This window comes from Microtus ochrogaster, linkage group LG3 (assembly GCF_000317375.1).
Source record: "Microtus ochrogaster isolate Prairie Vole_2 linkage group LG3, MicOch1.0, whole genome shotgun sequence".
NCBI classification, from domain to species: domain Eukaryota; kingdom Metazoa; phylum Chordata; class Mammalia; order Rodentia; family Cricetidae; genus Microtus; species Microtus ochrogaster.
This window is the reverse complement of record NC_022029.1, coordinates 47,385,154-47,400,249: the sequence shown is the minus strand read 5'-3', so window position 1 is coordinate 47,400,249 and position 15,096 is coordinate 47,385,154. Positions and strand designations below refer to the sequence as shown.

Sequence of the window (15,096 nt, the reverse complement as noted above, 5' to 3'; positions counted from 1 at the left end):
TCAAAGTATGCATATTTATTTATGTATAAATTTAAGCAGAACCTAGTTCACATCTATCTTATGGACTTTCTGATCTTTTCTATCATAGGTTTGCCAAGAAGTCAGGGGCTTACGACTCCCAAAGCAACTATCTATTATGAAGAACTGCTGACGACTGCATGTGTTTATGGACCATTAGCTGCAAAAGACCTACCTGAAGTTCTTGTTGAAGTTGTTTGATTTCCATAATTTCCAGGTCACACTGCTTATCCAAAACTTCTAGCTCAGTTTTTTGTGTTTGCTTTCTGATTCGGACATCTTGAAGTCTGCCTGAGATCTGTTGATGTTTTCCATTCTATAGGAAAATCACAATGATATCTATGGTAAAAAAAATTCTATAGGAAGATCAAATGCATGATCCATTGTCAGTCTGGTCTACAATCCATTGGAATCCATTTTACATTCATTTATATGAAGAGTTATCAGCAAGAAGCAAATCATTCTCAGAGAGCAAGATCCCCTATGCTATGTGAAAAAGCATAAATATAACACACTGAATTTTTTTCTGAATTATGTATTTATAACTACCATAACAATCTCAAAGTATATTTAATTTATTCTTTAAATGTTCTCTGGCTTTTTTTCTACCTTCAATGTTATATTTTAATCTCCTTTAGTTAAACAATATCCAGAGGAAACTTTTGAGTTTCAATCCTTTTCTCCTTATGAAAGAGTAACCTTCCTTTCCTGGGGAAGGAAAAAAACAGAGAGCAAACATTCTTCAATAAGGTCTTAGATGAAAGGAGAGATGGGGCATAAGGATGAACTGCCACCTCACCCTCCAAGCAAAATTTATCTAATATTTAGAGAAACATATTTTAAAGAGGCAATTGGGTCAAAAAAAGGTCTTTGGAATGGGCCCTAATCCAATAGAACTAGTGTGTCACTATAAGAAAAACAGACAGAAAATGCACCAGAAATGCCCGTCACAGAGAAGGACATGTGCGGACAGAGTGAGGCCTCACCAGGACACAAACCCTGGCTCTGGCCTCTGGAACCGTGCACATTTCTGCTGTTCAGCCTTCCCAGCCTGTGGTGTTCTGTTATTACAGTTCTAGCTGTCAAATAGTGAGGTGAGAAAAACTGAGTTATCACTGATTAAAGTCTGACTGGATAACATGCCTTATATTTGAAAAATACACACTAAAAGGAACATGTTGCATAGACTCCAGAGCTTATTTTATCTTTAACATGTATAAGTACAGACTGAACCTCTCCAGACACTGACCCATGATACTGTGTTAAAGGAAAAACAGGCGATGTTAAGGTCTTTTCTTATGTTAAATTATTTTATATTTATTTATTGTGTGGGTGTGCACACAGGTCAGAGAACAATTGCTGGGAGTCAATTTTCTCTTTGTACTATATGGGTCCAGAGATTGACCTCAGCAGCAAGTGCCTTGATCTGGTCAGTCCAATCTCCCATTTTTAAGAAAAAAATACAGCATCAAGGTGATGGTTCTAATATACACATAGCATACAGAAGCTAAAGGTTTAAGATCTCCTGAGTAAATTAGGAGCGTGGGGATCATAGGAGAGGGCAAAAGGGAGAGGGGAAGAAGGGAGAGAAAAAATATACAGCTCAATAAAAAAAAATTAAAAATTAAAAAAAAAATCTCTGTTGTAGCACTGTGGCATGATTAATAACTATGGTTTGTATACAAAGTAATTTAGGGTTATAAAATAACACCTTTCTGACTAAAAATATCATGGTTTTAAGTATTTAGTTGTTGTTGCTGTTATTATTAATTTTTGCAACACTGGGTTTCTCTGTGTAGCCCTGGCTGTCCTGGAACTTGCCCTGTAGACCAGGCTGGCCTCGAACTCGCAGAGATCCACCTGCCTTTGCCTCCCAAGTGCTAGGATTAAGGTGTACATCACCACTGTCTAGCATAATACTTTACTTTATTTTATTTTTTTTGGTTTTTCGAGACAGGGATTGTCTGTGGTTTTGGAGCCTGTCCTGGAACTAGCTCTGTAGACCAGGCTGGTCTAGAACTCACAAAGATAATACTTTATTTTTTAAAATTATTTCAATGCCACTCAAGCCAACAAAAAAAAGTATTAAGCAACTAGTACAGAAGAACTAAATTTGGTTCCAGTGCACAGGTAAGCATTCATCATGCTGACTCTTGACATTCTAGCAAGGCTAGGCTCATGGGATTCTAGATCTTTCTATCTTCTCATCCTACATTTCAAAGAACTTGACCTCTAACATTTGATGTCAAACATCAGTTAAGTAGAGTGGCTATCAATGGAAAGCTAGTTTTCAAACTAAGAAAAACTGTAAAAGAGATCATGTGGTAAGCAGCTTTTTTTCTTTTCCTTTTAAGTAACTGAATCCTTTTTATTTACGCAAACCCTGGACGGGTAATGCCAGCATTGTTCTGATAACACCCATGTAAACTTTAGCCATACCACTGCTTCCAACTCAAGATGGAGACTCTTCTTTTTAGAGTTCAGCCTGACGATTTCTTCTTGTTCTCTATTCTTTTGATTGAGAAGTTCCTGTCGACGGATTCTTTCCCATTCTAAACGACGCTGTCTTTCAAGCTCCTGTTTTGCTGCCTGTAAATATCAAATTATTGTTAATTTTTACATTAAAAAATTGCACGATTCAAAAACTCATGGAATGACATTCTTTAGAACTGAGTGGCCATAATACCTAAGGGCAGGTAAGAAAATCTGGTTTTCTCAATGGGCCCTAAGATACCCACAAAAATGGCTTTCATTTATCACTTTTCATTGCATCACAAAGTCATCTTTTTGTTAAGTCATTCTTCTTTTAATAAGCTAAAGGATGGCTTCATAGTATAAAAAGCAAGAGAAATAATCATGCCTTTATTCTGATAAAGAAGAGAAATAATTCCATTTACAATTCTTCAAAGTACTGTAATTTACTGTGTTCCATCCCTGGCCCATTAAAAACAACCAGTGTTTCTAGGCACCTCTGTAATACTAGGTCGCTTCTGGACTCCTCTGTGTAGCTTCATCTGCTTATGCCTCAAGTCTTCAGACTGATTCTGAGTCCTAAGCTTGCAGGCACCCAGAGACCTCCTGCTGTCAAATTCACTGTAGCTCTTCACTCGGCTGAGCTAGGCACTCAGTCCTCCTCTGCTTGGGGCCTCACCTGCACAGGGTAAGGTTTCCACAAACCTTAAAGCCCTTACATAGAAAGGGAAGTGATAAAGAGTGGCATGACACAGAGGGGGAAGTCACAACAGAAAGGTCACCATGGTCTCAGCAGATGCCATGTGCTCACTCATTAAACCAGTGACTTTCTTAGGGAAGAACTAGAAAATGACCTCTCGTCTTTCTAGCTCCTTTCTCCTCTCTTCCTCCCGCTGTCTCTCCAGTTCTCTCTGCTTCTCCAAGCGTTTTTCCAATTCCAGTTGCTTCTTCCATTCTTGTTCTTGTAATTCTCTCTGTTTTCGCTCCCACTCTTCCTTTTCTTTCTGGGCTTTTCGCTCAGCCTCCCTCTGCTGCTGCTCCATCAAGGCTTGGCGTCGCTTCTCCAGTTCCATGTTTCCTCGTTCATAGTTGGCTTTCCGTTTATCCTCAAAAGTAACTAAAAGGGGAGAAAGGAAGGAAGGAGGGAGAGAGTGTATGCTTTCTTCCACAGTCTACAGAATCTCTTATCTAGTTCAAAACACTGTGGCCTAAGTAGCCATTGAGTGCTCTTACTCTCTGGCTATTTCTCCTTAGGATACTCTTACCTAAAATGTAAATAGGAAAGAATTTACTTTCCTGTAAAAACATTAATTCAAAAAACCACATTTTTCTATGTTTGAATCTATTAAAATATACCTTGACTATCCACGCCAATAAAAATATTGGTTTACCTTTTCTCAGTGCCTTTTTCAAATAACCAAGGTTGTGTATTATCTGCTATATGACATGAACTTTTTGAAGAAGATAGTTTTCTTGTTTGGTTTGTTTTGCAGTGCTGGAAATCAAACTCAGGACCTTGCTTCAGCTGGCCAAACATTCTATTATTTAACTATAACCCCAGTCTTTTCACTAACTTTTTAATAATTTAAAATAATTATGTATACACTCTTTCAATAAATAGTTAAAACTTTTTCAAAGCTAAAAATTTCATTACAGAGCTTGATCTGATTTCATTTCCCTAATTTTCCAAATATATACACTCTCCCTTATTCCTTCATCATTTTCAGTTTTGCTCTTTGTTAAAATGAATAAATAATTAAAAACATTCCAATGGACTGGTATTATTGTTCAGTGATATAAATGTTTGGTCAGTTTACTTAAGTCCATGGATTCAGTCCCCAGGAATGCACACACATAGACACAAATTTCACCTTGTAATTTCTTTATATAACATAATTTTTAGGTATATAACACTAAATATTTGTTTGTACTTCAAAATAAAATTTAAAGTAAATACGATCAATTTTAATTTTAAAATAAGTAATTTAATTAAAGTGTAAGATAGACACCTGGCAATTTTTTCTGTGGTTCTTCTTCTTGTGTTTTCTGATACGAAGGCAGAGTTCCATTAATGGAATCAATTTGCTTTCCCCCTCTAAGAAAAACAAACAACATAAAGCATCACATAGTCTAAGAATTTTCAGACTAAAAAATATAGGCTACTAACAATGAAAAGAACTTAATACTTAAAACACAGGACTAAGACTATTTAAAATACAATATGGCCTTTAGTTATATGTACAAAGTATAGATTCAGCTGACTGCTATACTTGAGCAAGTTTTTCTTAATCTTTTTAGTTAAACTGATGAGTTTCCTTCTCTCCACCATGGTGAAAACAACTCCTGTTATCTATGCTTTTCCAACATGACTCATGGAGCATGAAAATCAAAGGATAGAGTATAGATTTAGTCTCCTCTAAACTAAAGCACAGGCTTCAACAAACTCTGAAACCACAGCTCTGAGGCTCCAGAGACACTGACCTAAAAGACGGAGGAACAAGCTCAGGAGGTAAAGTCAGGGGTAACGGCTGTCCAGCTTTGGCCATATCAGTGAGGTGCATTGCCAGGATAAACTCTTCAGCTTTCAACTGTCCATCACCATCAATGTCAGCCAGAGTCCTACAGGAAACGTGAATAGTCACAATTTACCAAGGCCACTAAGAGTTTTTACTGACTAACTTAAGAGTATAGCTTTTATTTTCATGAGTAATAATAATGATAATGTAAATGCTAGGTTAATATATTTTAGTGAAATATAAACATATACACAAAAATGAGTCAATTTTTACCCTTAATTTTCATAGCCCACAAAAGAGAGGGAAGACACTGACTCATTATGACAATTGCCCATTCTGAGAAAGTGGTTTATCATATTTCATGTCCAGTTCACTATATTAAAAATGAAATGATCTCTGAATTGCAACAAAAGTCATTATATAAAAACTTACAGTGTCACCTATAAAATAAAGGCTCAGTTCTCTAGAACATATGCATCCCAAGTGAATATTAACTTTCCAATTCCCACTTTTATGGAGCATGCTTGAGTCACAAATTCCAACAGAAATGATTAGTTTTCTATTTGTTTTTTCCAAAACAACCTTCCGGAGGGATTTCTGATAATGGAGAATCTATAGCTGAAATCGTTAATGGGCAGACTCACCAAATGGTAGCCAGCTGAGTTTGGGACAGATTTGACTGAAGAAGGGCATTTCTAGCTTGAAAACCTGATTGGGAGAGAAAACCACAGAGACTTCTTCAGTCTCTTTTAAGTCATGCAAAAAGTGTTGCGGCTTTCCTGGAACATTTACTGTGAAAATATTTGTGCCAGGGGCCAGGTATTGAGTATTCCATAGTAATCAAACACAGTCCTGCTCCAAAGAGTTCAGAGTCTAGAATCAGTGAGGATGGAGTGCTCCTCCATGTTCTTCTAGCGACACAGTGCTACTTACAGCTCTGAGAGCAAGGGTCAAGCCACCAGCATGGAGGTGAACTCTCTAGCCTTGATCCCCCACACACCTCTCTCCCTGCATGTTCTTCCTTTGTCCCTTATTCTTCACTGTCTCTCCTGCTACATGGTCTATAAGAGCTGTCATCGCTCCCAGGACTCCTGAACACACTTTTCTCTGTTTTCAACAAGCATCTAAAGCCTGGTGAGCCCTACGTGCACATCCACAGCCCAAACTTCACCTCTATATTTATATTCCGAAATCCAACCAAAATCCTACATGTGTGTTTCACAGGCATCTCAACAAAAAGTATGTCTAAAACTTCTCTGTTCCCATCATGTCACTCTCCCAAACTGCTCCCTTTTCTCTATGAATTGCATTACTGCCCAGCCATGACTCCAACAGTAACTGCATTCTTTCCCAATCCCCGTTCTTTATCATCATTTACAATGTCTGACCAGAGAATTAGTGCTGAGAGAAGAGGGAGTGTGATACCCAGAGGTGGCACACACTTGCCTATTGTCAGTGTGTGCCCCAGGAACCACCATGTCACCATCCTCTGTCAATCTATAGAATATGCTAAACTGAACTCAGACACATTTGAGTTAGAGCACAAAGAGCGAGCAATGAAAAGGGCAAGGAGAGAAAATGCACTTTCTCTCAAAGAGATCTAAGGCTAGATGTAACCACCACCACACCCTGTGGTTTGGGGTTTTCATTCACTTCAGAGGCAACAAGATGAAGACTGACCTTCCTGAGAAATTCTTTTCCAAAAAGTGGGATGTACACCTTTGTACCTAACTTGGCATAAGAACGTGAAGAAAGCAATCAGGTTGTATCATCTTTCAATAATTGTACATGTGTACTATTCTTATGTATGAAATGCCTTCTGAATGTCCTGAATGTTAGAACTTTAGGTAAGACAAAGCACAGATTCAAATAACAGTTTTTCAAAAGAAGTTTACATAGAAGACTAATGGTCTCATAACCACTATAATCCAGTTACCTGAGAGGTATCCACTCATGCTTTTGTCTAGACTATTAAATTTTTGCCGATACTTTAATCTTGCAGGCTGAGGAACTGCCCACTCTGAGGTCCCAGTCTTGGGCGAGTTCCCTGAGAGGGAAGCAGTTGAGGAAGTTGAGCTATAATGAAATGTATTTAAAATTTTATGTTACCAAATAAAATACATTTAATTAAGACAAAGACATTAAGAATCATTCCTTATACAATATAATGGCAACAGATACATGCAACTCCATCTATTAAGAACCTATTAATTCCAAACATCTTACTGTCCAGGGTCATTTCAAATGGCATTTCTTATCTTTCAAACACACTTAAAAGATATTATTGTCTACATTTGTTACTTTGTTAAACTATGGCTCAGTGATGTTAAGAAAAGCATAAGGTCACAGAAATCAATGATTAAGCTACAAGGCAATATTTTTCTGGGTGAAATGTAACTCTTTGCAACTGTTTTGAAAGAACTATGATGACTTCTATGGCAGGTAATAAATGACACTTGTGTTTTCTAAAATTTTAAAAATAACACCACAGCTAGGTGTGGTGATGCACACCTTTAGTCCCAGCACTTGGGAGGCAGGGGCAGGCGGATCTCTGAGTTTGAGGCCAGGCTGGTCTACAGAGTGAGTTCCAGGACAGCAAGGAACACAGTGAGACCCTTCCCAAAAAACAAGAAAATCAGCAACAAAAGAGAAAGCTTATCTAAGTATTTATACTTGTCCATTACAAAGAACAACCTGGATAAGTCCAAGGCTTATTAAATAAAAACCCACATTGAAAGTAGACAAAGTTATATGTGTTAAATATTCATACCTACTAGATCCTAAATCAATCAGAGACTGGGCCTTCTGGATACTAGCACCACCAAATCCTCCCATCATCAAACTGTAAGATGATGCATGAGGCAATGCTGGGGAAGGAGAGAGATAAAAGGGAAAAGATCTGTACTAGACAATTCCACAAAGAAGGAAGTCTCTGAACAACAAATATAACAGCGGCTTCCTTCACATGTCTCGCTCACTAGACACTTACTTGAAGAAGAGTAAGGAATGGATAAAGGCTGAATGAGACTGACGGTTCCATTTGGTAATGATGATGTACTAACGGAAGGCACTAGGGGAGCAGGCATCATTAAGGGAGGAATACTGGTCCCTGAAGTTGCAGAAGACAAGGGTGTTGTTATAGGTGCAACTGGAGGCAATGGCTGAGGAATGGACAGATTGGGCATGCTTCCCATCCCTAAAGACAAAAGAGAACACATTTTCTAGTGGTACCAAGTCAACTATAAAATACACACCAAAAAACAAGTTACAGCACAAGAAGCAGCCCCGATGTTTGTAGAAACAACATGCTTAAAATACTCTTTAAAGCAGCTTTGAACCTGAGGTGAAGGAAATAGTCTACTGCTCTGAGTGTCAATCATCTGCCATGCATGAGCTACAAGTGAGCCCAGACATCGCTTGACTTTTTTCTCCCATTACCACTAAGACAAAGCAATCATTGTCAACTAAAAACACTATCTCAAAGCTAAAATGTTATCTGATTGTATGGTTTTTTGTGTAAGGAAGCAGATCTAGTGCTGCCACACTAGATCTAGACTCCACATGCTCATTTCTCAGACAAAACAGGTTCTAGTTAGTAGTAGACATGTTTATGTATATGTATTATTGGCAAACATGCCACATATTTCACTTTTTTATAAGTTATATATCTATAAATTAAAGACAAATCTTTTTAAAAAGTGATGACTTATTTTCTTAACTGCAGGACACTACGACAGTGTGTCCACCCGGTGGTTTGGTGTTTATCACTACAGCTGAGTACACGAGTGGAAGAATACAGTGTTTTAAATCTAGTATCTGGTATAAAGGAATGCATTTATTAAAACAAAAATACCTTATTGAAAATTTCATTCAAAATGAGTGCTTTTCACATATAATTAATAAACTGACTAGCCAAAATTATATGGAAAGCATATTAACCAGTAATTTCTGAAGAGTGTATAAATTAATTAGGAAAAAGTCTGCAATTTTTTGGCCTCAATTTATCAGGCTAATTAATCTTTAAATTAAAGAAATTCTACACATTTGTGATTTTAAATTACCACACAAATCAGGTGAGTTTAAATTTATTCAATCATCTTGTTTTATTTATTTACTATTAAGGACACACCCTGTACCTATTTCTGAGGTACAGTGTGGTATTCTGATACATGGAAACATATATGCTAACCAAACTAGGGTAGTTAGCACATCTACCACCTCAAGCATTTGTCATTTATCCATGCTAAAAACATTCAGAATCTTCTCTCCTAGTTACTTTGGAATACACAATGCAAAGCTGTTGACCATAGTCACCCTATCATACAGCAGAACACCAGAATTTATTGTCTGTAACCATAATTTTGTACCCACTGACTATTTCTCCTTGATACTCTGTCCCCTTCACCTCCCTTCTGCAGCTTCTAACACTTAGCATCCTGCTTTCTCCTTCCAGGAGAGATAGAAGAAACTAATTAGGAATAGTGATTTTAGTCTGTTGTAACTAAGGAGGCAGATCATTTATAGCACAACTAGGAGTTGTGACAGAGGATTCTGGCAAAACCAGACATGGACACTTAGCCATTAATTAAGATCTCTTCTCTTAAAGGTATGAAGCTTAACTTGGAAGTCTGATAATTATCATTTTGTGCTAATAAATCCTTTCCTGATCCCCAAAGAACCAAGCTTAACAACAAATAAAGGTGATAAATGAATGCATACATACCAAAACGAGCGGAGATCAGCGGAGAGAACATAGGGGGCTGTTTCATGATAGGAGGGAGAACTACAGGCAACTGCTGGCCTTGAAGCTTTAGTTTGATGAGTTTCATAGCTATGGAGAACTCCTGCTGATCCATCTTCCCATCCTTGTTCAGATCTGATAAGGCCCTAAAAGGAGAATGAGAGGAGTACATCAATACATGGGGTGGCAATGAGGAAACAAAATTACTGCTGAGATTGAGAAAATAAAAACAATGATAAAGCACTCACATGTAGACCAGCACTTAGTTAGGCATACATATATATGAATAATAGAAAACCTGCACAGTAAGAGATACTAGTCAGGCAGAGTCAACGCAATGCCCATCAAAATCCCAGAAAAATTCTTCAAAGACCGCGAAAGAACAGTACTCAACTTCATTTGGAAAAGCAAAAAACCCAGGATAGCCAAACCAATCCTGTACAATAAAAGAACTTATGGAGGCATCAAAATCCCTGACTTCAAACTCTACTACAGAGCTACAGTACTGAAAACAGCCTGGTATTGGCATAAGAACAGACAGGAGGACCAATGGAACCGAATAGAAGACCCGGGTATCAATCCACACATCTTCGAAAACCTGATTTTTGACAAAGAAGCAAAAACTATCAAATGGAAAAAAGAAAGCATATTTAACAAGTGGTGCTGGCATAACTGGATATCAACATATAGAAGAATGAAAATAGACCCATATCTATCACCATGCACAAAACTCAAGTCCAAATGGATCAAAGACCTCAACATAAAGCCAGCCACACTGAACCTTATAGAAGAGAAAGTGGGAAGTACACTTGAATGCCTTGGCATAGGGAACCACTTCCTAAATAGAACCCCAGCAAGCACAGACACTGAGAGAAACAATTAATAAATGGGACCTCCTGAAACTGAAAAAAAAAAAAGCTTCTGTAAAGCAAAGGACACAGTCAACAAGGCAAAATGACAGCCTACAGAATGGGAAAAGATCAGAGGTCTGATCTTCAAAATATACAAAAAACTCAAGAAACTGAACACCAAAAAAACACATAATCCAATAAAAAAGTGGAGTACAGGCCTAAACAGAGAACTCTCAACAGAGGAATCTAAAATGGCTGAAAGACACGTAAGGAAATGTTCAACATCCTTAGTCATCAGAAAAATGCAAATCAAAACAACTCTGAGATTCTATCTTACACCTATAATAATGGCCAAGATCAAAATCACTGATAACAACTTATGCTGGAGAGGTTGTGGGGAAAAAGGAACACTTCTGCATTGCTGGTGGGAATGCAAGCTGGTACAACCCCTCTGGATGTCAGTGTGGTGATTTCTCAGAAAATTAGGAAACAACCTTCCTCAAGGTTGTTTGGATATACACACTTTTGGGTATATATCCAACGGATGCTCAACTGTGCCACAAGGACATGTTCATGGCAGCCTTATTTGTCATAGCCAGAACTTGGAAACAACCTAAATGCCCCTCAACTGAAGAATGGATAAGGAAAATGTGGTACATTTACACAATGGAGTACTACACAGCAGAAAAAAATAACATCTTGAATTTTGCAGGAGAATGGATGGAACTAGAAAACATTATTTTGAGTGAGGTAACCCAGACCCAGAAAGACAATTATCACATGTACTCACTCATAGGTGGTTTTTAAACAAAAAAACAAAGAAAGCCAGCCTACAAACCACAATCCCAGAGAACTTAGACAACAATTAGGATACTAAGAGAGACTTACATAGATCTAATCTACATGGGAAGTAGAAAGTAGAAAAAGACAAGATCTCCTGAGTAAATTGGGAGCATGGGGACCTTGGGGGAGAGTTGAAGGGGGGAAGGGAGAGGCAGGGAGGGGAGCAGAGAAAAATGTAGAGCTCAATAAATATCAATAAAAAAATACTTCTTGGAAAAAAAAAAGAAATACTAGGCAGAGACAGTAACTAACAAAATGCTCACAGACCATACAGAATCTATAGTTTGCAGAGGAAATCTAACAATGTGGACAGAAAATAATCATTTAAGAATACTATAATTCTAAACCTGGAATGAGAGCATAACCCTGAAATACCAACCATTATAGAGACAGAGGTAAAAGAATTGTTCCAAGTTTGGGGCCAGCCTGGCCTACAGAGTGAGTTTTAGGACACCCAAGTCAACATAGTATGTGTATTTTATGCAGATATGTAAATTCTAAGTTTAACTTATTCATTTGTTCAAATAATTGAAAACATGTTTGTGACTAGCATTTTGTTAAACACATAAAAGTTCCATAAGGAAAAAGGATGAGGTAGAAGATCTTATTTATTATAAATACATTTTAAAAACACAATCCCAGATACTTTAAAATTACTTTTTAAAATTTTATTATTTTTTCATGTGTTTGAGTGTTTTGCCTACTTGTGGATATATGAACAACATGTGTGCCTTGTGTCCACAGACATCATAAAAGAGTGTCAGATTTCCTAGAACTGGAGTTACAGATAGTTGTGAGCTGCCAGGTAGGTGCTGGGAATTGAACCCAGGTCCTCTGCAAGACCAGAGTGCCCTTAGCCACCAAGCATCTCAAGAGCTCCTCTCAAATATTTTTTTAAGTAGGAGCAAAGAAAGGGATGGCTACTTTGGGGTTTACAGATGATAAAAATAAATGAAACTACAATGCAGTAACAAAAATAGGAATTAGAGATTTTGTCAAATTGTACAGAAATAGTTTTTAATGATAATTCATATATTCTTTCTTGAATTCTAATGGAACTAGAAATTTTTCCTATAGGACAAAACTTCAAGTGATTTTTCAATCATTTATTCAGTGTAATTTATTTCTAAAAGAGCTAAAGAAATATTCTTATTTAATAATAGAGCACAAATGAAAGCAATCTGATGTTAACACCATAGCATTGAAAACAACAGCCTATCAGAAACTTACGTGCATTTATAAAGAAAACATCTTACCATATTTCAGCTAAAACCGGGGCTGGTAAACCTGACTGTAGGAAAAAAGTACGGGCCTGATCACCTGAAAGTACAGAACACAAGAGCCAATGATACATTGTAAGTGGAATCATCCTAATACTTAAGAATAATCACAGCTGGCAATGATGATGTCTTAACTCCAATCGTTAAAGACTATGGAGTTATAAGTGTACATACAGTTATCTGTACTTTAGAACCATACAAGTCACCACTAACATTCTATTAAGTAGTGAAGAAACAGTATATTATTCGTCTTTGATTTTTCATCCCGAAAGGTGCTATAATTAAAACTATCAAGTGCTAGTGAAACATTCCTCCATGAGCTTCCCCATTCTTGTATGTTTGCTTGCTGTACATAACAATAACACAAAATCCAATTCTTCTTTGTTTGGGTTTTCAGAAAGGAGTTTGTAGAAGGAGGCTGTTTGTTGGTTCCCGGCTGCCCAGACTGGGTAAGGTTCTGGGTGTCTGTCTCCTTAGGCAACTACGTGGAGTCTCCCTGACTCCATCTACTCTCTTCCACATATCTTCTAGCCTGGCTATATTCTGCCCTGCCATAGGCAAAAGCAGCTTTATTCATTAACCAACAAGAGCAACACATATACAGAAGCATATCCTTCATCAGGAGTTTGTAAGTGGAAAATCTTGAAGAATGAAGTGATAATGTCTCCCACTGGAATAAAGAACAAACTTGCTTTGGAATGATGGCTTTTTCAAGCTCTGTGCTCTCCTGCAGCTCTCACAGCATGTGAGACACTCCCAAATTCTCACATTTCCAACACTCTAGATCATCCATGTCAGGCTCAGGGAACAAGGGAAACCAATAGAAACACAGCCATGTGCACACTGCTAGCTGTGCTGCTAGTGATAAAGTCTTTTTAGGAATCTAGCAGCCATGAGTGGTAGCTGTCAATTATTAACTTGTAAGCAGAGTAATCAGACTCTGACAGCAGGTACAATAAAGCAGGAATACAAATAACATCAGACTATAATAGGAGGATGGATTCTAAAGTCAGACTAAAAGCTATCAGCAGTAGACATCTTGATAGCCTTAAGCAAGCTCCACCTCATGTCTCAGTCAGGACTTTACCCTGTGTGAATACAGACACACACAGTAGCTGCCTCATAGGGGTGCTGTGGAGGTGAAATGCAGTAATGCATAGTACAAAGCCCACAAGTGGTATAGGAGTCATTCCTGTAACAGTTGTTATCTGTAAAGCATAAGACACAGATGAAAAGTTTCAAATTGCTAGGGAAGGAAGGAAAGACACTCCCAAATTCATCACCTTTTTGTTATGGTGGTCTTTCACAAAACAAGTGCTAACATCAACAATTAATATTTAAATGATATCTGGAAAATATCATCTTATATAAGAAATAAATTAAGGGGGCTGGAGAGATGACTTAGGGGTTAAGAGTGCCGGCTGCCCTTCCAGAAGACTGGGTTCAATTCCCAGCACCCACTTGGCAGCTCACACCTGTCTGCAACTCCAGTTCCAAAGTCTCTCACATCTCACACAGACATACATGTAGGTAATAACACCAGTGAATGTAAAATAAAAATAAATTTAAAAAAGAGAGAAGAAACTTCTTAAAACAGTATTAATATGTAATAAAACAGATTCCTGACCATCACTTAGAATTCAAGACAAGAACTCTAATATAACAAATTAAATCAACAAATTAAGATGGTTTCAGAAAAAATATTTTTTAAATTCTAGAGTTTGATGGATATATATTTTATTATTTAACACAAATTTGACAGCAGTTATTAAAACTAAAATATATGAACATAAACATAATTTACAATAAATAATATAAAAGATAAACACAAACCTGTTATATAACCTCCTGAAGGCTTGAGGTTATCAAACTGTTTGTCATGCTTATTGCGTTCCTCAGAGGTAATAGCCCACATATTCGGCCCTCCTAAAACATATATGAAAGGCCAAGATAATATAATATGTACATGAGCCTGCTCAAAACAGTGTATCCATAAGAAAGCAAAATTCTAACATACAAATATGAATCCTAAGTATCCATTTGATAAGATTATTGAATTGTGAAGGATATAAAAAATAGAACTCTTATCAACTATATACAGAAACACTAAGGTTTTTCAGCCATCCATTGAGTTAACATCTATTGAATAACTGTATACCACTCACCCACTCACAAGAATGAGGTAAATATTGGCAATAAAAAGATTAAAGTCTGGCCGGGCGGTGGTGGTGCTCGCCTTTAATCCCACCACTTGGGAGGCAGAGGCAGAGATCTTTGTTAGTTCGAGACCAGCCTGGTCTACAAGAACTAGTTCCAGGACAGGCTCCAAAACTACAAAGAAACCCTGTCTCAAAAAACAAAACAAAAAAAAATTA

At 37.3% G+C, this 15,096-nt stretch overlaps 1 protein-coding gene across 3 annotated transcripts in view; it reads right to left on the bottom strand.

Moving 5' to 3' along the window:
• Itsn2 (intersectin 2) overlaps positions 1-15,096 on the bottom strand; it is a 116,485-nt gene that overhangs the window by 71,258 nt on the left and 30,131 nt on the right. For all 3 annotated transcript variants that reach the window (XM_026786018.1, XM_005360875.2, XM_013351392.2), the window contains exons 3-14: positions 14,555-14,647; positions 12,698-12,761; positions 9,730-9,893; positions 7,996-8,202; positions 7,777-7,873; positions 6,943-7,082; positions 5,651-5,714; positions 4,972-5,109; positions 4,500-4,585; positions 3,345-3,607; positions 2,458-2,607; positions 194-334 (exon numbers count right to left, since the gene is read on the bottom strand). In XM_026786018.1, coding sequence (XP_026641819.1) covers positions 194-334; positions 2,458-2,607; positions 3,345-3,607; positions 4,500-4,585; positions 4,972-5,109; positions 5,651-5,714; positions 6,943-7,082; positions 7,777-7,873; positions 7,996-8,202; positions 9,730-9,893; positions 12,698-12,761; positions 14,555-14,647 — 1,607 coding nt within the window. The remainder of the gene's footprint in view (positions 1-193; positions 335-2,457; positions 2,608-3,344; positions 3,608-4,499; positions 4,586-4,971; positions 5,110-5,650; positions 5,715-6,942; positions 7,083-7,776; positions 7,874-7,995; positions 8,203-9,729; positions 9,894-12,697; positions 12,762-14,554; positions 14,648-15,096) is intronic.